This window comes from Sardina pilchardus, chromosome 6 (genome assembly GCF_963854185.1).
Source record: "Sardina pilchardus chromosome 6, fSarPil1.1, whole genome shotgun sequence".
In the NCBI taxonomy this organism is placed as follows: Eukaryota; Metazoa; Chordata; class Actinopteri; order Clupeiformes; family Clupeidae; genus Sardina; species Sardina pilchardus.
Genome location: NC_084999.1, coordinates 13,645,147 through 13,660,727, shown reverse-complemented (window position 1 = coordinate 13,660,727; position 15,581 = coordinate 13,645,147). Strand labels below are relative to the sequence as shown.

The 15,581-nt window shown below is 49.7% G+C and overlaps 1 protein-coding gene across 1 annotated transcript in view; it reads left to right on the top strand.

Moving 5' to 3' along the window:
* LOC134082662 (serine/threonine-protein kinase 3-like) overlaps positions 1-15,581 on the top strand; it is an 87,735-nt gene that overhangs the window by 34,364 nt on the left and 37,790 nt on the right. Inside the window, exons 7-8 of the mRNA XM_062538537.1 lie at positions 2,359-2,496; positions 5,534-5,677. Coding sequence (XP_062394521.1) covers positions 2,359-2,496; positions 5,534-5,677 — 282 coding nt within the window. The remainder of the gene's footprint in view (positions 1-2,358; positions 2,497-5,533; positions 5,678-15,581) is intronic.

Here is a 15,581-nt window from a genome sequence, read left to right as displayed (position 1 = left end):
AAGGTTAAGTGTGCTGGACAACCACATGATCAGATCCAAGTGCTCGCATCACATGTTGCTCCCTAATGATTCAAGTTTCCCAGAAAAGCAATTGTTCCCAATGTCCGTGGAAAAATACCCAGACAGCATTGGTCAGCCACATTGCCTGACAGCACTACTCAAAAAGTCCCTCTGTACATAACAGAGAGAGAGAGAAAGAGAGAGAGAGAGACAGAGACAGACAGAGAGAGAGACGATGATACAGACAGATAGAAAGAGGGGGAGAGAGAGGGGAGTGTGAAGGTGGGGTGTGGGGGTCTGAGACAGGCGGGAGGTTATCCCGAGTGGAAACTCTATTTGGGATGAAGCGCTGGTCAGTGGCTCCCATGACCTGGCCTTGACTGCTGCAGTCGGCGTGAGCTAATCAGGGTGTTAGCCCCAGCACGTACTGTAGCCCTCCACCCCAGCACAGAGTGACTCACTCAGCCCCAATGCGAGATACGTGACAAATTGGAAAAATGATGAGAAACGACTTTGGAAATACCATTGATATTAATACAATCTTGATGGAGCAATGATACAGGCATCAGTATGTTTCATCTAATTACTTAGAGAGAATAGCATGACTGTTTTGGATGTGATTTGAACTCTAATTTGAAGGTGAGCAAACAAGAGTTGAGTCGTCTCCTTAAATACCACAAATCATATCAAAACTTGCCCATCTGTAAAACAAGTTAGTTTATGATTATGTGCAATGGATGATTACACCCCCCAAACACACACACATACACACACACACTCACACACCAGTCCTTCCCTCCCCTCCCCAATGTCCGCTGTCTGTCCTGTGAGCTCCCTGTCCAGGCCGGGGCTCTGGGAAAGCTGCTCTGATAAGGTCCCCAGAGCGAGCGAGCGGCTGGTGGTTTTAATTTGGCCTGGGATGTGAAGCCCAGTGGATATCCTGTGCCATAGTGGAAGTATCCCTCGCCACAGAGCTGGGCTCAGGCCAACGGGGTAACCCAATTTCACGGCTTTTATCTGCTCCCAGGTTCCTGAGCTGCTGAAGCTGTTTTTTTCTTTCCTGTTTTTCTTTTCTTTCTTTTTTTATGAAGGCGTCAGGGCTCACATTTAGCCTCAGGAGAGAGCTGACGGGGAAGGAGAAGAGTGTTTTATTGAGATACAGGGGAAGACATACTGAGAGTAGACATACATGAAGAAGGGAAGAGAGGAAGAGGGGTAGAGCGGGACATGGTGTGATTGAAAGAGAGAGAGAGAGAGAGAAAGAGAGAGAGAAAGCGAGAGAAAGAGAGGGGGCGTAGGTTAAGGCCAGGGGGTTTAGGGTTAAGGGTATCACTTGTGTCAGGCAAACTAAACAAACAGACTGAAGAGTGCTACATGTGGTACATGTGCTACAGCCTCACAGTGCTACACAACACTCCAGCCCTCAACACATTGGAAAGTGACCAGAGTAAAGCACTGCACAGAGATATAGATAGACTTTGTGTGTGTGTGTGTGTGTGTGTGTGTGTGTGTGTGTGTGTGTGTGTGTGTGTGTGATCGAATATATATGTGTGTGTGTGTGTGTGTGTGTGTGTATGTGTGTGTGTGTGTGTGTGTGTGTGTGTGTGTGTGTGTGTGTGTGTGTGTGTGTGTGTGTGTGTGTGTGTGTGTGTGTGTGTGTGTGTGTGTGTGTGTGTGTGTATGTGTGTGTGTATGTGTGTTTGTATGTGTGTTTGTATATGTGTGTGTGTGTGTGTGTGTGTGTGTGTGTGTGTGTGTGTGTGAAAAAGAGAGAGAGACAGAGGATGGTGAGGGAGAGACAGACATACAGACATACAGACAGACAGAGACAGAGAGAGAGCCGGAGAGAGAGAGAGGGTGAGTCCCAGTGCTGTCCCAGTGGGTGGTGTGATGGGCCCTGTTCCCCTCTCCTCAGAGGTGCAGCAGCGCTGCAGAGGGGGCTGCATTGGTAGCAGATGGGCCCACTTCCTGGCCCTCTGTCATGGTAGAAATCCTAGAAGGCCTCCCAAAATTTGTTCGCCAGATTTACAGTCCGATAGGGCCTCTTGCGTCCAGATTTACAGTCCGATAGGGCCTCTTGCGTCCAGATTTACAGTCCGATAGGGCCGCCTGCGTCCAGGAGGATGTGTTTATTCGCCTTCACCGGAGGCTGCGGCGCCTCTGATTTCTCGCTGATTCGGGCCTTTTTTTCTTTTAATTTCATTTTCTCCGCTGACCATTTCTCTTGTACCCACTTCTCCTCCTTCTCCTTCTCTGAATCTATTTTCTTCTCTCTCTCTCCCTTTCTCTTTCTCTCTCTCTCTCTGTATTGTTTCAGTGATTTGCCCTCTGCTCAGCTGTGTGTTTTCTTAACTGCAGGCCATCTTCATGATCCCCACTAACCCCCCGCCAACCTTCCGGAAGCCTGAGGCGTGGTCGGACCACTTCACTGACTTCGTCAAGAAATGTCTTGTGAAGAACCCGGAGCAGAGGGCCACCGCCACACAACTCCTACAGGTGAGTGTGTGTGTGTGTGTGCGTGCGTGCGTGCGTGCGTGGGTATGTGGGCATGTAAGCATGTGTATGAGTGTGTGTGTGTGTGTGTATGTGTGTGTGTGTGTGTGTGTGTGTTTTGGTATGTAACTAACCATATGTATGAGTGTGTGTGTGTGTGAGAGAGAAAGAGAGAGAGAGAGCGAGAAAGAGAGCATGTCTGAGAGAAGTACAAAGAGGGAAAGAGATTGACAGAGACACAGTGAAGGACAGCTGTTTATTCCAGTGCCTGAAGACGTAGAACGTGTTCATGTGTTTGATCATCTGTATATTGTCTGTATTGTGTTGTATGTACAGTATGTCCAAAAGTGTGCGTGTGTGTGAGTGTGTTTGGGAAAGTGTTTATAACCCTGTATATCACTTGTGGAGGTGTCCGTGTATATGCCTTTGTGAACAGTATGCGTGCACGCGTACGTGTGTGTGTTTTCACGTAGTGAGGTTGAAACAGCTTTTCACCAGAAGATCCCTCGTCCTCCTGACAGCGGGTGCCTCGGTCGGATCACATTTGTTGAACTCAATAACGCAGAAAGCTACAAAAACAAGCCAATTTATTTTCCTAGCTGTTCCCCTCGGCCCACCATAAATACCCCGCCTCCGCCCGTCCAATGAAAACACCTTCCATGGCAGGCGCTCGCCCAGCACACACGGTCCGATACCGCACACACTCCGAGATCCGTCCCCCGAGCTGCGAGTCGATCTGAAGGACATGTTCGCTCCAGTCGTGAGCCGTCATATTTCATGCCTGCGCCTCGGTCCGGTCCAGCAGCCGCTGTGCGGAGTATTGAGCTTGGCCGTCGATGAAGGGCGAACTCCTGGAAAGGTCACGTTCATGTTCAATTTGCAGACAGGCAGGATGCCTCCAGTGTTGGTGGAAAGTCACGGTGGAAATAGGTTTTTTTTTTGTTTTGTTTTGTTTTGTTTAATTTCCATGTTAAGAATAGCTGCTGATAGCGTTGTTCGGAGTGTTTGTTGATAATGCTGATTAGATGAATAAATTAATTGCCCTACTCTGGCAAACGCGATCAGCTTTTGATAGCCGGGGTGAATTGATCTTCAAAAAGGAAAGCGAAGAATGCGAAGGGTAGGGTAAATCAGGGAGAGGAACTAATCTTGCGTGGCAGTCAGCGTGTTGCGCTGTTTACGTTCCCCCCCCCCCTTCCCCCCCCAACCCCCCTGGCGTGGTATGTGCGTCCCCGCATGCGCTGGGTGGGCGGTCACATTTCCATGGCCCCACTAATTGAAGCAAATGAAGCTCGACTCCTGCCACGAGTCTGATGGGAGCCCCATGATTAAAGGCCTACAGAGGCGGGTGTGATTTTCGCTTTCTTCTTCATCATCTCTCGCTCTGGCTCTCGCTGGAGCGCGCCCTCCGAGGCGAGGCGAGCGAGAGCGGCAGCGGCGCGGCTTCTCAGTTCCACTCCATTGCGGCGCTTGGCGGCGCTCAACTGCTTTTTAACTACCTGCATCCCTCGCCGCGGGCCGGAGCCGAAAGGCAAGAGCGCCGCTCCGCGTTTTTTGATGGACGACCCGCGCGGCTCCTAAACTGTCATCGGGGGGGGGGGGGGGTTTCCCCGCCGGGCCGCGGTGAGAGAGAGGGAGAGCGAAACGCGCAAAAACACGCCCGTCCGCCGTGGCCGCGCCGGACCCAGGGCTGTCAGGACCGCTGAAAAGCAGTAGCTCTCACGCTGTGCAGGACCGGCGTTTACGTTTCGTAATGTTTTCCTGGCGCGCGCTCGGGCCCAATGACAGGGGACGTATTTTAAGATGCGCCCGGCGTTTGGCCAGGACACGGCCAAACGCATCGCTGTCGACCAAAGCCGAAAATTCATTCCTGCAGGCATCGGGGTATTAAAGAACTTTACAAGGTGGACTGGGTTTGTCTTCAGTGTGTACATTGAGCTCCATCGACCTACACTGCACACAGAGCCCTGGCAGAGGAAGGGGAATCCCAACAGGAGTTTTACATGCAATTTACTCTCAACAATTCGACCAATTTGTCTTCGGTTGTTTTCCATCAGTAGGTCGTACTCTTTTTTTGCACAGGCTGCTACCATTTATCCTGCCGTGGTGAAAGAGAGAAAGGGAAATGGACACCGCGGGAGCGAAAGAGAAGGAAAGACAAATACTCGAGGCAATGAGCTGATTTATATCAGGACAGGAAGGCCATTATTCATTGAAACGGTTCTCTCCGTCTCTCCGTCTCTCTCTCTCCGTCTCAGCTCAGGTCTATTCGCTCAATTCAATGAGCTTTATTGGCATCACTTGACAGCCCGTTTGTTTCCAAAGCAAAATATTTGAACAGGGTATGAACATGCAGCATACATAGACAACAGAACTAACTTCACCTAGTTCAGATTTATTCACATAGCAGCATAACATATTAATATTTAGTGACAGTTTACACAGCCCAGGTTGAACTTGAACTTGAACCCCCTAGAGTAGTGGTTCTCAAACTCTGGTACGGGTTCCACTGGACACTCTGTTGTGGTACTCTGGGAGTCTCCAAGATGTTTTATCTCACGAAGGCAAAATAATCACAAATTAAATAAAAATATATATATCATGAAAAATCGTTAAATTTAAGCTAGTTTTTTATCTTTCTTGAAAAAACAAACAAAAAAACCCCAATGCAAACAGTATGTACAATGTGAAATATACCGTATTTAAATTGGCCTACGCTACTTTATTTTAATGCTGGTCATAATGGTGGTACTTGGAGAGCCAATTGTTCTCTGAGGTGGAACTCATTGTAAAGTTGGAGAACCACTGCCCTAGAGAGTAAGGACTAAGGCGTCAGGGACAATGAAATCCTAGGGCACCATCAATCACAGCTCATAAGGGCCTATGTTTGGCTGTCATTAAGAAAGCAAAACACTTGAACCCAGAGCTCAATTTAGTCTGAATGATAAAATCAATCTCTCATCGTTTTCTCTTCTCAGTCTATCTAATCGTAACGCCCACTCTCCTCTCTCTCTCTCTCTCTCTCTCTCTCTCTCTCTAGCACTCCTTCATTAAGAATGCCAAGCCTGTGGCCACCCTGAGGGACCTGATAGTGGAGGCCATAGAGGCCAAGGCCAAGAGGCAGGAGGAGCAGCAGAGAGAGCAGGAGGAGGAGGAGGAAGAGGAGGAGGACGAGGAGAACTCCGTAAGGCCACTGCTCTGCACACGCTCACTAAGTGCTATCGGGGCCCAAGGACACATTTTTCATTTCATCGTAACTTTTTGAAAAATGTGACAGCCCTAATTAAGGACTTTTACAAACTACACTTCAAATTCATTTGGCAGACACTTTCAACATGACTTACAATTAAGCCTTAAGCTTAAGTAAGTTCCATGACGTTGTGCAATGTACTGTAGCTAACTGTAGCCAATCTGAGTGCTAAAATGAGTACATTAGTTTGGGGTGTAAGAAGTGTTGGGAAACGAGGTGATCTCAAAAGACAACAGTTTGTTTTCTGAGAATTAGTCAAATATGCTAGTGGGCTGAACAAATGAATGTTGTTTTGCAGTAATAGTTTACAGTAATGTAATCAGATAGAAATCTGAAAAAAAAAACTGCAGTCACTGTTCTTGTTTGCTTATTTATCCATGTGTAGCTTGTGTATGTATTAGTGTAATAGAAAGTTACACGTATTAGTGTAATAGAAAGTTTCTTTGTTGTTATGTACTCTCTCTCTCATCACACACACACACACACACACACACACACACACACACACACACACACTCACACATGCACAAACACAAACACAAACACAACAACTTGAGTTTGAGAGCTTCAGGCTTCGCTGAATTGCACCACAGGGACCTTTAGATCATACACACACACACACACACACACATGCACTCATTTACTCACTCACTCACTTTCTGAGTGGCCTAAAGGAGAGGGCTGAGTTCCAGCCTGTGTACGTAACACAGTGGCCACATTCCACCATAGCCACTCAGAGTTTCCTGCCCTCCGCCCCTCTCTCTCTCTCACACACACACACACACACACACACACACACACACACACACACACACACACACACACACCCTCTCCCTCCTGCCCACTGATTCTCCTGTTTGCTCCCAGATAATGCTATCAGAGTCGATAACCAACAGGCCTCCTGCATCGTGCTGTAGAGTAGAGTTCGAAGTAGAGAGGGAACGGACATGGAGGAGAAAGAGAGAGAGAGAGAGAGAGAGAGAGAGAGAATAAATAGGGGTGCAGAGAGATGTGTACTTCTGCTCTATCCAGACTCACACACACACACACACACACACACACACACACACACACACACACACACACACACACACACACACACACATGTAAAGGTTGAAAAAACAGTCCCAAACGCGCTACACAAACACATCGGACGTTCTCCCTTTACATGCGTGAAGAACAATGGATCAGTAGCCATGTGGAGTTAAATGGTAATATTATTAGGAAATTCACCAAATTTAATCTGACTCCATAGATATATTGTACCTCTAATAAATTACCAATTAACTAGTTTGTTTAACTATGGTAGAGAATGGCATGGCACACTAAACTTTTAGAGATATGCAAACTGAACGAGGAGAATTAACCATTTATTAGGCCTTGAGCCTTAGGTAAGAGTAAAAGTATCAGTAATTATCCTTAAACAAAGGAACAAAGGATAAAGTAATCTTAACCTCAAAACAAACAATACACTTGGACTTAAACCTTAACAAGTTACCAAGTTACAATGCTACATACACCAGATAAAACAATATATCAAATAATGAAAATAACAAACCATAAAGAGACAAAGAAAGAGATAGGAAGGGAAAAACAGAGAGAGAGAGGGAGAGAGAGAGAGAGAGAGAGAGAGAGAGAGGGGCAGAGAGGTCAGTGTGACCTCTTGCCTAGACCAGAGCAGAGAAGCAAGAGAGGGACCAGAGATCAGAGTGACCTCCTTGCCCAGAGCTGAGATAGAGAGAAGACAGCGCATCACACCAAGAGTTTCCCTTTTCATCCATCCAGCCACTCCCGACTCAGCAGGATCTCTTTACCTGAAAGTGGGTGTGGCGTCTAAAACTCTATAGTGTATTTCTTAGTCTATAACTATTAACAAATACATTAGATTGCAATGAAACTGTGATTAGGCTGTTGCCCACATTACAAGTATTAATTTAAGACCAAACATGGATGTATTACATTTACAACATACATTTTTTGAGTATTTCAGAAGTTGTCAATTTGACTTTCACTGAATCGATGGGAGAAGTGTTGATGGCTGCTTGATGGGGTTCCGGCCACAGCCAGCTGAGACAACAATGAGCTATCAGAAGCTCACACAGATGTAAATTAGCAGCAAAAGGCATTCAGCTCTCATCTGCCTCAAAGGAATCTGAAAACCTGCCTTACACACACACACACACACACACAGGTGCATACACCACTTCTATCTCTCTGTAGAAGGGTCAGACGTCTGCCCTTCTCCCAGTGTCTGTGGCCTGTGGAGAATGTGGCCCACCCAGCCTTCCACCCTCCACTCGCTTGCGTGCACACTCTCTCACACACACACACACACACACGCACACACAGTTCAACGCAGCACCTCTATCTCTATCTCCCCCTCACACTCGGGGTCTCAGCAGATTGGCGCGGGTGTTTGGATAGCTGCTGTGGCCATTCCTGGTGTGTTTCCTCATTAGAGGGGCCAGAGTGTGGAGGCAGCCGCTGACCGGCGGGAAGCTAATCCCCTCGATCACAGCTCTCATCTCATCTCATCTCCGCGCCGCACCGCGCTGCACTGTGCTGTTGATGCACTGCCATTACCCCACACACACACACACACCCTCACTCACATTACACACCCATGTAGTTTATGAAGAATGCCCCCCCCCCCCCCTCAACCCCCCCATCCTCCGCCTCTTCGCCCACTCCCACCCGCGCTAGGGGTGAGCGGGAGGTCAGGCAGCTGAGAGGGTCGGAGAGCTGGGGGTCGGGGAAGTGGAAAGGGGGGGATAATGATAGTCTGATGAGGTTTGGTGAGCGGCTTGTTTGGGATGAGATGTTTTCTGGGGTTGGGGGGTTGGGGGTGGGTGGTGGTGTTGTGGGGGTTGGGGGGAGGGCCATTTTATGGAAGGGATTGTTGGTTGCTCTCTGGCATCACAAAGAGGAAAACCCTCGGTTGCCTGGTGACGGACCAGCAACAAGTGTAAATATAGCTGTGCGATGTGGGTCCCGGTGGCGGTGAGCTGCCTATTTATGTAAATGGTATTCGGGGAGGACGAGGGCTGCTTTGCTGCTGGGGAGTTGTTGGGGGGGAGAGGGGGGGTATGGGGAATGGCTGCAGGTTACAGACCTACTGCAGAACACAGCAGCACCTCATCTCAACTCTCCCCCCAGGATCTCCACGGCTTTAATGTTCTGGCTCTCCCTGACTACAGCCTGCTCCAGCACCGCTCCTCTGATCATTTATCCATGAGACCCCCACGGGTGAAATTGACTTCTGCTCAGTGCTCACACATACCTACAAGCACACACACACACACACACACACACACACACACACACACACACACACACACACAACTCACACACGTCCTGTGGAGGGTCCACTTTTCCTTTCCAGCTTTCGCTTGAAACATTTGTCAAGCGCCTGTCTTTGCCGAAACAAAAGGCGTGCTGTCTGCTCTCCCGCAGATTGACTTTGTCGTTTTTTAGCGCTCTCGCCGATCGTTCTCACACTCCGGCGGCCAAGAGGAGGCCTCTTTGCGAGCGCCGGGGCCGTAAAGGCTTCGAGCCGCCCGGTGTCCGTGCCCGGTCCGCGGGCCAGTGCCAGGGCCGCTGTGGATCTTGGAAATGGCCGCCCCCCCCCCCCCCCCCCCCCGCCCCCGTGATTATCAGAGTAATCCTGAAATTGGAGACGCCATTACGCCGTGCCTGTCATTCATGTATGTGTATTGACTACCGTCTCCTTCAATTAGACAAAACATCTCGGCAATGTGTCACCCCCAAAGCCGCCCTAATGCTCGCTTTTAAATGGGCGAGCTCAGTTTCAGCGGGAGGCGAGAGCGCGCTCGATTACCACCCGCCCCCCCCCTCCCTCTAATAAGATCGCGGCCAGGCACTGTCGTCTCCGCCTGTGACCCGTGCCCCTGCCGTGTTTTCCCATGAATCCTCGGGGCAATATGCGGCGCTGTTATCCCTGGCCAGTGTCGGGTGACGCAGGTCCAGCGCAGGCTGAGACTCCGGCTTGTCACAGCCGAGACATGCTGATGGAGTCATTTGTTTTCGCACATTAATTCAATTGGGTCCCCAGACTTGGGCCCGGACACCTGCTTTCCATTGGCCACCTGCTCGTGTTTTCTCACCAGAGCCTCCAGACGACTCTCCATCCCCGGGCTCAACAGCCTACTGGCCTCTGTGTGTGTGTGTGTGTGCGTATGCGAGTGCGTCGGGGACTTTTCACTACCCCTTGCTCTCAAGTCCCCCATTTAGACTCCATATCCTGACTTGAGCCCGTCTCTGTCCTGCACATGATTTTAGCTTGGAAGTGAATCAGACAAGAATGTGAGCATGTATGCACGTGAGTGTGTGTGTGTGTGTGTGTGTGTTTGTGTGCATGCATGCATGCATGCGTGTGTATGTGTGTGTGTGTGTGTGTGTGTGTGTGTGTGTGTGTGTGCATTCATGTGTGTGTGCATGTTTGAAAGTTGATGTTTGACTTAGAGAATCAGGCCTGGGAATATGTTCCGTGCTGAAGTCCAGTTTGTGTATCACGCAGCAGAGCTCCTGAGCCAACCTTTTGAGTCATTTAACTGAAAAAAGTTCCCAAGTTCCTGAGAATTTGGCACATTGATATTGGACAGCAATCTTTTTTTTCCTTGAATCACGATGATCATCAGATCAGAACACATGAAACTGTCCCTGTGGATGTCAAGCATTATTGATGAGAAATGTTCCCCATGTATCATCACCTTGAGAATACAAGTCGTCTCACTAACTCTGATAAGGGGACCTGGATGCTACTTCAAATCATCAGCAAAAATTAGGTACAGGACAGCACTCTAAAATATCTTTTACTTTTTAATGGCTACACAATGAAAATGTAGAGTACTATTCCTTGTTTTAAACTATCATTAAAGCAAAGAGTGAATATCATATCTTTGTATTATTACAAAATGTACCTGTTCTCATGAATAATGTTATTTCATGTCACTGCCCACAGTGTGTCTCATTAGAATGTGTTCTGAAGGCAAGAGGCCTGCTCACTGCAAGAATGTATGACTGTCCACACAGATATTCACAGGCTATTTTTTTCAAGAGCAGATGTTAATACATTTACGCCTTGTTCCAGTCTGGCAATTGAATTCCTGATCATTTTTCTCCACTGAATTGTGTGAAAATTGTTGAAAACCATGAAAATTTAAATGACAGAAAACGACATTTTCTAAAAAAACTTTGTTGTTTTCACCTTTCAATAGCTTAACATCTGATACCTTTCACTCCACCCTGAGAAGCTTGCAGACTAGTGCTGGAGTTGAACTTGTTGCATGGTTTCACACACTGTTTTGAGTAGTGGAACGGGTACACTGGGGAGCAATTACCTGGCCTCCTTGACCTCTGGCCCACAGTCGCTTGACCCGCGGGCAATGGCACCGCGCTGCCAGTTGTCATCACCTGCCGAGGTGTCTATGGGGCACGGTGTGGCCGGAGTCAGCTGGGCTGAAACGGGCACCGGCGGCTTCAGAGCTCTCGTGTTCCTCGCGCCCTGCGGAGGTCCGCGGCCGTGCCAGGTTATACGCCCGCCGCTGCGTTCGGAGTGCTGTGAATGGGCCATTGTTTGGCTCCCTGGAACAATGTCGTCCACACTTAAGCTCTGCTGGTAAGCTGACATTTACATCATGTTTGATACACATCAGTGCACTACCTGCAGCTAGAAACCCAATAGCCAGGCATGAGATTGCAATCTGTAGGCACTTAATGGCCTGGTCCCATGTCACCAAGCTGTGTTTGTGCGCCGTCAAGTGTGTGTGTGTGTGTGTGTGTGTGTGTGTGTGTGTGTGTGTGTGTGTGTGTGTGTGTGTGTGTGTGAGACTCTAGAAGTCTGTTGAAGGTGTAAAACTGAAAGGTGTGTTTTCAATAAGGTTGTCAGAGGTGTGTGTGTGTGTGTGTGTGTGTGTGTGTGTTTGTATTCAGAGACCAGGTTAATATGATTCCAGCAGTGCTCCAGGGCTTGGCTTTATGAACCCCAGTCTCCTGTCTGACTCCCTGCACCAGTGGCTGTGACAGGGCCAGACTGAGACAAACCCCCCCAGTCTCTCCCCCCTTCCCTGGGCCAGAGGCCATCAGCTACCCTTATTCAAACAACCCAAGAAACAGTTCTTTAGTATTAATATTCCTTTACACTGTATGGACTTGTATGTAGTTTCTGCCACTCCCGTCAGTGTGTGTTCCATCCACACATGGCTCCTTTAAACAATTAAAAATAATAAGTTCTATTTATAGAGCGCCTTTCTCCAACTCAAGGTCGCTTTATAATAACTTTGATAGTGTGACTGACCCTTTGCCTAATTCTATGGTAGTCGACACTTAAGACAGACACGGCGATTATCCAGCATTCTGCGGCGGAAATAGTGCCCTGTCTGGGACGAGCGTCGCAATTTCTCACCTCCTAATTAAACAGCCGATTAATCAGGGAGGGGGAACGATACGAGAACGCTGCACTAATGTGCGTCATTGGCTGCCATCACTTGTCTTGTAATCTGCGTGCGAGACGGAAACGGGTCAGTGGCCAGTGACATTGTGGAGGTGACGGATAATCAACAGGCTCGTATGTAAGGGGTACCAGAGCCCTGCTGTGGGCCCCATACATGGAGAGCAGGCCTGACGTGCTTTAGGTTAGCAAAGCTCTGATGTCTTGGCCATACAGCAGCCTGTTGGGTTTCACCTAAGCAATGTAAAGCACAGCACCCCCCCCACCCCCTCCTCCGCCACCTTGTGCTGTAGTTTGGCCACTGTGTCTCCTGCAATCAGTGCATGCCAGTGGGGACAGGCCAATCAAGTCCCCGGCCTGCTCAAGGTGCATATGGAGCGGCAGCTCGTTTCAGGCGATGGGAGGGAAGAAAAAGCCCGAATGTTTGGGGGATTCGGGGGGAGATGGAGTTACTGAAGGGGGGAGGGGTGGCTACCCTGGAAGTGGCTTTCGCAAACCAAAGCATCCTCTGGAAATGGCCAATTAGGGACAATATGGAGCTGGTTTCCTCTTTTGCCAGTTCGAATCGCTGCCCAGGCGTCCTAATGCGATAGGATCGGTGAGGAGGATGCGTGGAAGTAGTTTGGACTGTTCTAGCATGAAATGTTTCCTTTTTTAACCTCTGGAAGGGGAAAAGGGGAGGGGGGGGTTGTGGGGGAACCTGAAAGCATAATCACAGGGCAGTGTTGCTGGGCCTAATTGAATTCGTATCCCAGCAGGGCCATCGCTAGATTGCACAGAACAGTAGATTGTTTGTGTGGAGAAACCCTAACTGCTGCCTCCTCCACCTATGCCTGTGTGCTGGAGCTGCGAGGCTCTGAGGCAGTTTCCCCTCGCAGGACTTCGCCTCCCAGTAAGCGTGTAACAGGCTGAAACTGACCCCGCTCCAACCTCCGCACCCCCTCTGACACACACTCCCCCACACACACACACACACACACACACACACACACACACACAACCCCTTCCGCGCTGTCTCTCCCTGTGGTTCAGCGTGAGGAAACACTGTGGGAGTTATAATGCCGGATTGACCGGTATAGACTCTGCACCAACCCAGTGCCTCCCGAACGCTGGACAGACTCGGGGCATGTTTGAGGCATTACTCACGTTCCGGCGGAGGCCAGGAGGGTTTACGTCACGTCTGTTAGCTCTTGCGTCGCAGTCCCCGCCGTCTTTCATGTGCGCCCGCCCTTCCCTGGAAGAGAGGAGGAAGTGAACCGTAAGTGATAGTAGTAGTGTGGGGGTGACTAACTAGCTGCAGTGAATTAGTGCTGTGGGAGGCTGTGGGAGGCTGTGTGGTGTGTGGTGGTGGATGGTGGAGGGAACATGAGCATGTTCTGTTTCCCGGCATAACTGTGTGCAGCTGGGAGTGTTTCGCTGGGCACACTCCTCTTACTGTCACTTCCTCCCCTCCACCCCCTCCCGCTCTTTCACAATTTTCTCTGTCAGTCTCTCAGCGGCCTGTATCAGTGCCTCTCTTTCTTTCTCTCTATTTCTCTCTCTCTATCTCTCTCTCCGTCTTTTTTGACAGTGCCTCTGTCGCAACAGTTGTCTCTTTCTGTCTCAGCTTCTCTCTCTATTTCAGGCTCTTGCACCTTTCCCTCTCTTTTTACTCTCACTTTATTCCTCTTTTCTTTAATCTCTCTCTCCACACATACCCCCCCCCCCCCCCCACACACACACACACCCAACCCCCCACCCCCCAGACCTCCAGACCGGGTGGTTGCTGCTGCTGTTGGGGTCGATGAGCCGCATCTCCTCCTCCTGTTTCTCTTTCCCTCACGTGGAGGATGAGGGGATTTAACTGGGCCACGTCTGGTGGGGGGGACGGGGCGGGTGGCCATGGATGACAGCGGCCATTTAGCACCCCCTCAAGGTCACGCCACGCCACAGAACCCCCCCGCCAGGGCTGGGGAGTCTAGTCCACCTGTGATCCAACGCAAAGCCCCATTTAGACACTGATATCTCATATATACAGTATGTTGCCATGGCAGCATAGACCTGCCCTGTGCATACACACGCACACACACACACACACACACACACACACACACACAGACACACACACTGATCACACTGGAGGGGTTCATTTGTGAAATGTCAACAATCAGCCGCATGTCTCCTCTGTCACGTCCGCTGTGTGTGTTGGCACGATGGCTGTCGTCTGGTTGTCACTCGTCCATGTCCTCTGTATCATCTGAGCCAGCAGCACCAGCAGCAGCAGCAGCGTTAGCACCAGCAGCACTCTCTCCTGGGCCTTGCCTTCCCCTCGTCTGTCTATATCTCTCTTTCACTCCATCTCTCTTGCCCTTTTTCTCATTCCTTCACATTTTTTATCTCACTCTTTCCCATGTTTCGCCTCCATCTAGCCGCGTTTGAAGTCTTATCCAAGCTTTTCAAATACTTTTCCCCTAAAGTGTCTCTCACACACTTACAGTACTCTCTCTCTCACACACACACACAGTCACACACACACAGTCACACACATACGCCCCTCTTTCTCCTCCTGGCATGGCAGACACGTTTCGTGCCCAGTCCGAGATGGATTGCCCGCTCTCTTTCAGAGGACATCTTGATTAGGCGGTGGCCCCTGCTCAGGGGCAGACATTTGCACTAATGCGCCCAACTACCATCCATCCATCCATCCATCCATCCATCCATCACCCATCTCCACTGGCGCTTAACGTTGGGGGGTGACGCCAGTGTCTGAGTGCGCTAGGCATGCCGGGCGTGGGCTTTGGCACAGTGGCTTGCCACATTAAAGCCAGTGTGTGTGTGTGTGTGTGTGTGGTCTTGTGTGTGTGTGTGTGTACTGTATGTGTGTGTGTGTGTGCGAGAGAGAGAGAGAGAGAGAGAGAGAGAGAGGGAAAAGACACCAAAAAGGCCGCTAATCAATCAGCAGCCACTTTCTCTCCAGTGTACACTTATCATTAGGAAAATGTGTGGAGGGAAGCACAGAGGAGAAATGGAGCTCGTTAGAGAGAGATCACAAGACATTCTTCAAAACTCAGAGAAAGAGAACGAGGGATGGAAGAGGAGAGAGAGAGAGAGAGAGGGTGGAAGGGCAGGGTGGTGAAGGTTAGAAAGGGGTTCCTGAACAATAATTTGCGAGGCAGACATGAGATTGATGTCATGGACACATGGGCAAGCAGTCAGCGTCTGTGTGGAGCTGGCCACAACACAGCCGCCCCTTCTCTCTCTCTCTCTCTCTCTCTCTCTCTCTCTCTCTCTCTCTCTCTCTCTCTCTCTCTGTCTCTGTCCCTGTGTGTGTGTGTGTGTGTGTGTGTGAAGATGTCATGTACAGGGCAGAGCTGCGACTCATTGAGTGCA